The sequence below is a fragment of the Mastomys coucha genome, unplaced genomic scaffold (assembly GCF_008632895.1).
Source record: "Mastomys coucha isolate ucsf_1 unplaced genomic scaffold, UCSF_Mcou_1 pScaffold22, whole genome shotgun sequence".
Classification (NCBI taxonomy): Eukaryota; Metazoa; Chordata; class Mammalia; order Rodentia; family Muridae; genus Mastomys; species Mastomys coucha.
Window position 1 is genome coordinate 245623885 of NW_022196905.1, and position 10418 is coordinate 245634302.

At 42.9% G+C, this 10418-nt stretch overlaps 1 protein-coding gene across 1 annotated transcript in view; it reads left to right on the forward strand.

Moving 5' to 3' along the window:
* Positions 1-10418, forward strand: part of Wwp2 (WW domain containing E3 ubiquitin protein ligase 2) — a 125362-nt gene that overhangs the window by 80132 nt on the left and 34812 nt on the right. Inside the window, exon 8 of the mRNA XM_031341345.1 lies at positions 6951-7161. Coding sequence (XP_031197205.1) covers positions 6951-7161 — 211 coding nt within the window. The remainder of the gene's footprint in view (positions 1-6950; positions 7162-10418) is intronic.

Below are 10418 nucleotides of genomic sequence, written 5' to 3' on the forward strand. Positions count from 1 at the left end.
AAGAAAAGAAAAGAAAAAGAAAGTGTTGCAATTACAGTCAGGTACCTCTGCTGGCATGCTTTCCTCTTTGCATACAGGTTTGTTCTGGGGGAAGATAGAAACATATTTTTGAAGGAACACTTGTAGCTGTGTTGTCTAGGCTGGCCTTGAATGCCTAGGCACTAGCTATCCCACTGGGCCATTCTCCTGAGTAGCTGACTCTGTATACACAGGCCACTATTCATAGCTTTTAAGTGCAATTCTGGAGTCAATAAAAATGAAATAAATTTCCTTTAAAAAGGATTGCTTATATGGCCAAAACTGCATAAAAATTTCACAAAGTAGCATATGAGGGTTTTTTTCTCTAACCTTGTTTTTTTTCTTTCTTTTTTTAACATTTATTTATTTATTTATTATATTTAAGTACACTGTAGCTGTCTTCAGATACCCCATTAGAGGGCATCATATCTCATTATGGATGGTTGTGAGCCACTATGTGGTTGCTGGGATTTGAACTCAGGACCTTCAGAAGAGTGGTTAGTGCTCTTAACCGCTGAGCCATCTCTCCAGCTCCTTCTCTAACCTTGTTAATACTTAGTTTTTAAGGCTATCAGTGTTAATAAGTTCCACCTCATGGTCTGTTCTAACTATCTCTGTTTTTTATTTGGTTTTGTTTGGGTATTGGAGATTGAACTCCTGACCTCATGTTTGGTATGCACACACTTACCACTGAGCTACATACATACCAGCCCTACGTTAATCTTTCTCTGTATTGGAATCCTGTTCTTACTGAAGGAAAAACTGTTAAACAGTTTTTCACAGTGACTTTTACTTAATTAATCACTTACTGCTTTCCTTTATACTGTGAGAATTTGTTTGTTTTGAGTGAGTCCCATATAATTTGATTATTGGGATTGTGTTTTTAAAAGTTTTATGTATATAGATGCTTTGCCTGCATGTGTGTCTCACCACGTGGCTGCCTGAAGCTCTCTTTACAGGGAGTCAGATGCCGTGGAACTGGAGTTAAAGATGGCTGTGAGTTGCCATGTGTGTGCTGACAGTTGAACCCGGGTCCTCAGGGAGAGCAGCCAGTGCTCTTAACTGTGGAGCCATCTCTCCAGCCCTGGCATAGTATGTTTTTCGAAGTCTAAAAGGGCTAGCTCTGCCTTGTTACTTGTTCTCTTTGAAAATTCATAGATTTCTCAAAACAAATTCTTGATTTTATGTATATGAATACACTGTTTTTCTCTTCAGACACACCAGAAGGGGACATCTGATCCTCTTACAGATGGTTGTGAGCCACCATGTGCTTGCTGGGAATTGAACTCAGGACTTCTGGAAGAATAGTCAGTGCTCTTAACTGCTGAGCCATTTCTCCAGCAAATTCTTTGTTTGTTTGTTTGTTTGTTTGTTTTTTGTTTTATTTTTAGAGACAAGGTTTCTCTGTGTAGCCCTGGCTGTCCTGGAACTCACTCTGTAGACCAGGCTGGCCTCGAACTCAGAAATCCGCCTGCCTCTGCCTCTGCCTCCCAAGTGCTGGGATTAAAGCATGCGCGACTACTGCCCAGCTCCAGCAAATTTTTGACTTTAAATTTTTAGAGTCATGCTAGAAGTAGGAGTTATATTAATCTACTTAATCTACTTAAGATCTAGTCTCTACTGTCAGGCATTGCGGTGCCTTTGCCACCCTTTCTTCCTTATCTCATACAACCTTACTGTTTTTCTTTTTGCTTAAAGATTCATTGTTGTTGGGCTGGTGAGATGGCTTAGTGGGTAAGAGCACTGACTGTTCTTCCTAAGGTCATGAGTTCAAATCCCAGCAACCACATGGTGGCTCACAACCACCTGTAATGAAGTGTGATGCCCTCTTCTGGTGTGTCTGAAGTCAACTACAATGTACTTATGTATAATAATAAATCTTTTTTTAAAAAAGATTCATTGTTGTTGTTTTTGAGAGAGTATCACTGTTCTCTCTGGCTAGCCTGGAACACAATAAGTAGACTAGGCTGGCCTCAGACCTAGAGAGATCCACTGTGCCTCCCGAGTGGTGCAGTTACGGGCCTGTCCCACCATCCCATCTATCTTTATCATTTTTTGGGGGTGGGGCTTTTGAGACAGGGTTTCTCTGTGTAGCCCTGGCTGTCCTGGAACTCACCCTGTAGTACAGGCTGGCCTCGAACTCAGAAATCTGCCTGCCTCTGTCTCCCAAGTGCTGGGATTAAAGGCATGTGCCACCACTGCCGGCTATTTTTATCATTTTAATCATGTGTCTATGTATGGGTATGTGGCAAAGGCATCTGATGTAGGAACAAAACTTTGTGCTAGGAACAAAACTCAGGTTTTCTCTAGCCCCTATTTTAAAACAAAGTTCTGTGCATATGTATGTATGTATGTATGCATGTATTATGATTTCATGTATGTGTTCAAGGTGTGTACAGGTAAATGCATGTGTGTATGTGCATGTGCCTTTGTGTATAGGCCAGATGTCAATGTTGAGTGTGCTCTTCCCTCTTTTTCTCTTTGAATTTGGAGCTCATCAATTGGTAGGTTGGCTTGCCTGGGATTAAGAAAAAGATGTCCAATTCCTGATCTTTTTCTTGGCCAAAGGGTTTCCTATCCTATAATAAATGTGATTCATAAAATTGAAGTGTTTAACCAATATCACAGAGGATCCTTATGAAACACAGTTACAGAAAGCAGTTCAACTGCCATGCTACCTCCCCACCCCCGCCACCTCCCTGTCCTGGTACCTCCTTTACCTCCCTGCCCTGGTACCTGCCTCACCTCCCTGCCATGGTACCTCCCCCAACCCCCTTCCCTGATACCTCCCTCACCCTCCTGCCCTGATACCTCCTTCACCTCCCTGCCCTGGCTCCTCCTCCACTCTTGCCCTGGCTCCTCTACTCCTCCTTCATCCAGGAGAACATCCAAGCCCTCTTCGTTTCCTTCTTTCCATTTTTTCCTCCTCACAGTACTCTGAGTTTGAACAGCAGTTCTGCTGCTTGCTGCTTGCATGGCACCTGTCTGAATAGTCATGGTGCTTACATGTCTTTGGATAAGTGGGAATAACATTTTCCTCATAAGCTGTTGGAATGACAAATGAACTAATAAAAGTGTATTTGCTAAAGGCAATGAGGAATCCTGGATTGCATCCTAGAGCAAAAAAAGCGACTTAGTGGAAAAGTGAGATTCAAATAAAATCTGGAGTTTAGTTAATAGTACTGTACAGATTCCCCCCCCCCCTTTTTTTTAATTTGTCAAATGTGCCATGGTTATATAAAAGAGTAACAATAGGGGACATCGGGTAAAGGACCCACCATTTTGTCATCTTTTTAATAAAGATGCATATAGCACACTCAGGCTGAAGCAGAAGGATCATGAGTGCAAGGCTACTTTAGCTACATAGGTTCTATGCCACCTCAAACAGTGAACAAACAAGCCAAATAACAACAAATCACACCCAGATATTTTTAAAAGACCTATTTTTTAATGTTTTTTTATTATATTTTCTTTATTTACATTTCAAATGTTATCCTCTTTCCCCGTTTCCCCTCTGAAAACCCCCTATCGCCTCTCCTGAAAAGACCTATTTTTAAGTGATAATGATATACAAATATCAGGTGATTTTATTCCTAATGTATTTTTAAAATTTTAGATTTGGCAAATGCATATGTATTGAACAAGTATTTATCAAACACTGTTTCCTGGGCAGTGTAAAGTATAAGCCAAGAAAAGACTCTACCTTCTAATCTCCTTCAGTAAGAGTTGCAAACATGAGGGGTGGTGTGTGCCTTTAACCCAACACTCTGGAGGCAGAGGCAAGGGGATCTCTGGGAGCTTGAGGCCAGCTTGGTCTACAGAGTGAGTTCCAGGACAGCCAAGGCTACACAAAGAAACCCTCTCTCAAAAACCAAACACCAAAACAAAACAAAAAAAGAAGTTGAAAACATGCCTCAGCCACGACCCAGGTGCTGTTGACACGGTAGGAGCTCTGGGTTGCACAGCTGAGGCCACAGGCAGTACGGAGTTTGTACAAGCAGTGGCCAGTCTGGACTGCAGTGGAGTGGAGACCATCTGGGGAACAGGACTATGAAAGAGATCGGCAAGAACATAGGGCAGAAAGTAAAGTGTTGGTGGGGATGTAGCACAGGCTGTATGTAGAGTGCTTATGTAGCCTGCACAAGCTCCGGGTTCAGTCCCCAATACTACATGCATAGGGCATAGTGTTGCATGCCTGTAATCCCAGCACTCTATGGTAAAGACAGGGGGATCAGAAGTTCAAGGTTGGCTACATAATGAGTTGGAGGCTAGCCTAGGATACATGAGAACCTGTCTTTAAAAAAGGAAGTGTTAATAGTAAGTACCAAGGACACAGACAGCCTGAGTCATTTTCAGACTTCTCTTGAGGTAAAACTGGATTGTTGCTGCTGCTGCTCCTCCTCCTCTTCTTCCTCCTCCTCCTTCTCCTCCTACTGCTACTACTATTGAGATGGTTGCACTAGGTAGCCTTGGCTGGCCTAGAACTCTGTGTAGACCAGATTTGGCTTTGAACTCAGAGGTCTAACTACTTTTGTCTCCAGAGTGCTGGCTTGAAAAGGCAAGGCAGATCTATGAGTTTGAGGCCAGCCTAGTCTATAGAGGAGTTCCAAGACAGCCAGGACTACACAGAGAAACCCTGTCTGGAAAAACTAAAAGAGGAAAAAAAAAAAGTACAGCTCAGACATGCAGAGGTAGTGACTCTTGTATTTTTTGATTCCTACAAAGACATTCTTTCTTTCTTTTTTTTTTTTTTTTTTTTTTTTTTTTTTTTGGTTTTTTTCAAGACAGGGTTTCTCTGCGTAGCCCTGGCTGTCCTGGAACTCACTCTGTAGACCAGACGGGCCTCGAACTCAGAAATTCACCTGCCTCTGCCTCCCAAGTGCTGGGATTAAGGCCTGTGCCACCACCGCCTGGCTTTTTTTGTTTTGTTTTGTTTTTTCGAGACAGGGTTTCTCTGTATAGCTCTGGCTGTCCTGGAACTCACTCTGTAGACCAGGCTGGCCTCAAACTCAGAAATCCACCTGCCTCTGCCTTCCAAGTGCTGGGATTAAACTTTTTTTTTTTTAAGATTCATTAATTTATTTTATGTATGCAAATACACTGTTGCTCTGTTCAGACACACCAGAAGAAGACATCAGATCCCTTTACAGATGACTGTGAGCCACCATGTGGTTGCTGGGAATTGAACTCAGGACCTCTGGAAGAACAGTCAGTGCTCTTAACCACTAAGCCATCTCTCTAGCACCACAGAGACATTCTTTAAGTGTACAGTTGCATGCATATGTGTTGTCTGAGGGGAAAAACACATGTGTCCAAGCACACACAGATTATTTATTTATTTATTTAGATAGATAGATATAGATATAGATATATATGCACACTGTGGCAATTTCTCACTTAATTATCTTAGAGCTTTTCTGTAGAACTTGAAGCCAATATGAAGAATGTTGTCCTCTACTAACCTCAGCCTAATATGGGGAAATTTTATTATAAAGGGTGTTAAGACATGGATTGAAATATTTAAATCTAATACATTTGTGGTTTTTTTTTAATCTTCTACAACAAATAAGTTTTATTTGTAGGTGTGTGTGTATGTGTGTGTGTGTGTGTGTGTGTGTGTGTGTGTGCATGTGCAGAAGAGTATAGGTGCTAGAACTGGCCAGAGGCATTGCATCCCCTGGAGGTGGTTACTGGTGGCTGTGTGCCATCAGATGGAGATGCTGGGAACTGAAGTCTGGTTCTCTAGAAGAGCAGCATGCATTCTTAATGGCTGAGCCATCTCACTGTCTCCCCGACCCTCGGTAAAGAAAACAAAACCTCATTGTTCTTTTTCAGATGTTGCCAGGTCACCAGCTCAGTATTCTGAAGGCCCACAGAGGGAGAGCCGATTTTCTCCACACGCTCCATCCCTCACACACTTCATGAACCTTGGGGAAGCAGAGTGCTTGAGGGTGGTGGCTTCTCCTTATTAGAAGTGTCCTCCAATAAGTGAAGACCACACCAAGGGAATTAGAGTCTTACTATTTTGTAACCTCCAAAGAATTATTAAATTATTTGTCTGTTTCTGAACTTTGTTACTTTACTTGTTCTCTGACATTTCCCTACTTAGTACATTATTATAGCTCTCTAATAGATCTGATATGCTAGAGGAGAACAACCCAGCAGAAACCCAGCACCCTTCTGAAAACTTTCATCTCTATTCTTACAAATTTAGGTTTTCTTTATAAATTTTACAGTGAATTTATCTAAGGCTTGGTGGTTTTTTTTTTTTCTTTTTAAGATTGGAATTGCATAAAGTTTATAGATTTGCATAAAGAGGACTGCCATCTGCTTTGTGTACTAGCTTGGCTTGGATAGACTATAAATAGAACATTTTGCACTTGTGTTGGGGAAACATTTATTATATAGATTTAGTTATTAAGCAACTGATCTAGCCTCTTTGCCAGGTCGTATTAACACTGACAAGAAGGCAAGCAGACCTGAGGCTGAGAATCTAGCTCAGCTCAATGGCAATATACTTGCTTAGCTCATGTAAGGCTCTGGGTTTGATCCTCAGCACTGCAAAATAAACAAGCAAAACCCAAGGGTCTCAGCCAGTGAGTCCCACGCCTCAGAAGTCTGGCTTGGTGACTGCCTCGGAAGACATGTTAGTTTCAGCTGACAACTAGCATTAGCCAGTTGAATCTGGCAATTACTCAGTTACATGCAATCTTGATTCACACTGAAGGATGTGCAAAAAAGTGGAGTGAGCTGCTTCTACCTTCTGAGTGCCAGAACCAGTTTGTAGTAGGCCTGGTTTTATAAAACTCATAGGTACTGTCTAATCTAAGTAGGCTATTATCACAGATACAGTGTTTTGTATGGCATTGGAAACCAAGGAAAGAAAAAATTCTTATTCCTGTTATCTTTAAGTATGGTTTATGCATTTACAGTGAGTGAGGAATCTACTACAGGCAGTGATTCTGAAGAACCATCGGTTGTTGGTGTGACTTCCCTGCCTACAGCAGCCTTGAGTGTGTCCTCAAATCCCAACACGACATCTCTGCCTGCACTATCCACACCAGCTGAGGGAGAGGAGCCCAGCACTTCCGGGACACAGCAGCTCCCTGCTGCTGCCCAGGCCCCAGATGCCCTTCCTGCTGGGTGAGTAGTCTTGTGCCCCGCGATGGCACTCTCTCAGGCTAGAAACAATGCGGTTGTTGCCTAGTTTCCAGGGGTCTCTCTGGCAAAGCTGCCATATACAGAAGCAAGAATGGTGTAAAAGTGCTTGCTCTGTGTACATCTCGAAGAGCACCTGAACCACCTGTGCTGGTCAGTGTTGCTTTATGCTGAAACTTAAGTGGGCAGCTTCTGTGGAACAAGGAGCCCTTTGCCTTCATGGGGTGTGGGAGGATGTCTAACTAGTGACGAGCTTTTTCCCTCCTGAGTTTGACCTTGGCAGTCCACGACGGACTCAGGCTTTAGGTGCTGTGACTCTGTTATTCCCCTCAGCTGTGGCCAGTGTTAAGTTGGGGACGCGTTTTCTTGCTCTCTTTGTATAGCAAAGATCTCGACCCAGATGACAACTCTACCAAGACAAAAGAAAGCTCATTTTTGACTATGTAGTGAGTGGAGATTAGGACCATGGTTCAGTGGATAGAGGCATTTTCTACCAAGCCAGGCACCCTGAGTTTATGTCCTTTGACAACACACACACACACACACACACACACACACACACACACACACAAACCCATATAAACAAATGTAGAAATAAAATTAAAAGAACATGGATTTTTTTCCCTGAGTGACAGAATAAATTACAACAGTGATTGAATCCATCCTTCTACCTTACCATGTGACCTGGCTGTATGACTTACATGTTGGTTATGTGGTTATAGTGAGCATCCTTGTGTAGGGACTCCAGTAAAGGGTATGTGTAAACATGCTGAGAGACAGTTGAGGGTTGATTTGAAGTGGTTTTAAGGAGCCACAAGGACAGAAACTGCTTCTGGCCTGGGAAATGGTCTTATTACCATTAAGTTAGTTAGTTAGGACTAACTGTGGTCAGGACTGATCCCACTGTCATCAGTATGGTACAAAATAAACCAATGTCCCATGCTGGCAAGATGGCTTAGCATAAGGTGCTTGCCACCAAGCCTAACCCCCCCAAGTGGAGGGAGAGAACTGACTCCTGCAGGTTGTCTCTAGCCCTCACACTTGCCCGGTGGCACATCTACCCCTAAATAAATGCTGGTGTAAAAAAATTGTTTTCGGGCTGGTGCGATGGCTTAGCAGATGAAGGTGCTTACTATCCAGACTGCCTGCCTGCGCTCAATCCCAGGCCCTGTGTGGAGGAGAGAGCTTAACCATCCCTGTGGTTTGTCATTGAGCTCTGTAGGCACATTCCACACAGACACACATACAGACAGGAAAGTTTCAAAGGAGCCCATTTCTGTCCTGCTCAGCACTAGTGACCTGCTGAGGTAGGCTTGAGGACAGTGTGTATTTCTTCAGTGGATAGTTCATACAGACATTGGAATGATGGCACCTGCTTCATGGAGAATATGCTGCCTTGTTCATAAAGCCACTTCTGAACTCCCAGTTGCTAAAAATCCTCGATCAAAAAATGTGTGTGATTAAACTCCTTTCTCCTAATAGTGTGCTGATCAAATGAAAACCACTGCAGATAATTCTTATTATTTCAAACCTGAAGAAAACTGGAGTGATGAGAGAGAGTTCTGAAAAGACTGTTTACTTTTATTACTTTTGGGGGGGGTAATGTATTTGATTTTGAAAGATTATTAACCAACTACTTGTGTATCCCTGTAAGAGATTTTATTTTCTATTTCCTAAGTGGGAGACTTTGTATTGTTCTTACTTTCAAATTTGTATGCTATAATTTGAGGGAAACAGAGCAGAATCATTTTGGCAGAAAGGAGAGAAAATGGCTGCCTGTGTCCCTAGTGAGCTGTTTGTGTTCTTTCCACTGAGCAAATGCCTGGAAGGCCAGCCTCACTTCTGTGTCAGTCACAGGCAATTAGGACTAATGGCTCAACGTGTCTTTATGTAGGGCGTGTGTGAGGGTTACTGTTCTCTGGGATTGGGCACTTCCTGTTTCCAAGCAGTTGGAAAACTCCAAGCTCTGAAAATGTTCTTTATTCGGCAGCCTAGGGAAGCCTGTCCCCCACCCCTTTCCTCTCTTGGCCAGAGGCTAAAACACTTTTCTGAGGTGGGGTTTGGACAGTGTCTTTTTCTTAGAGCATTTAGAGTGTGACAAGGCCCATGTGTGTGTGGGATGGATGGGACGAGGAGGTATCACTGCCCACTTTTATGTGTAGGATGGTCCAGAGAAGAGTGTGGAACCTCCAGTTTTCTAGGGGTCCTTAGTACCTCACTCAGTATCTGGAGGACCACATCAGGGCTCAGAGATCGCCATTTTTGACTAGAGCCAGCCACCAGCACTGCTGAGCTTACAATAGTGGGGACAGCGGCTTTTTGGTTGGCTCTTTGGTATTAGAACCCAAAAAGGACATAGTTTCTATATTGACCCTCCCAATTTGTAGACCTGAAACAATATTCAAGAGGGCACTGGGAAAAATCACAGAATACCTTTATCTCTTATGAAAATTTATAAATGAAGCATGTAAACTGAGCTTCTGCCAGTGTCCAAATTACAGGCCATTACCTTTACATGATGCATATTTCTTTCTTTAGAAGTTTTTAGTTACATGGTTTTTTGTTTTTTTTTTTGTTTTGTTTTGTTTTTTTGTTTTGTTTTGTTTTTTGTGGGTTTTTGATTTCTCTGCGTAGCCCTGGCTGTCCTGGAACTTACTCTATAGACCAGGCTGGCCTCGAACTCAGAAATCCGCCTGCCTCTGCCTCCCAAGTGCTGCCTCCCAAGGGATTAAAGGCGTGCGCCACCACCGCCCGGCTAGTTACATGGTTTTTAAAAAGTTTCTATAGGTGTATGTATATAAACACATGGAAACCAGAGAACAACTCTTAGAGAGTTTGTCCTCCTCTTCCATCAGTGAGTTCTGAGAATCAAACTCAGCTTGCATACTTGGTGGCAAGTGCCTTACCCACTGAGCCATCTCACTGGCTTGCACTTTTTTATTAGATAGATGTAGGACATTTCCATTACTGTTTAAGAGATGTCAAGTCCAGGACTGGGCTTGGCAAATGTAGAGCTAAGTGAGAAATTGTGTGTGCTCAGAATAGTTTATGACATCTGTTTTGGTCCCACTAAGTTCTCTCTTTGGGTACCTGATCCAATCCGTGCTGCCCCTGAGAACTTGATGCCACCTCTCATTTCTCTATCTTGAGCCCACTGTACTAGCTGTGTATCTTAACTCAACCTAGAACAGAACCATCCTCTGACCCTGTCCTGAAAATGGTCTACCATTGGCCCAGGAGAC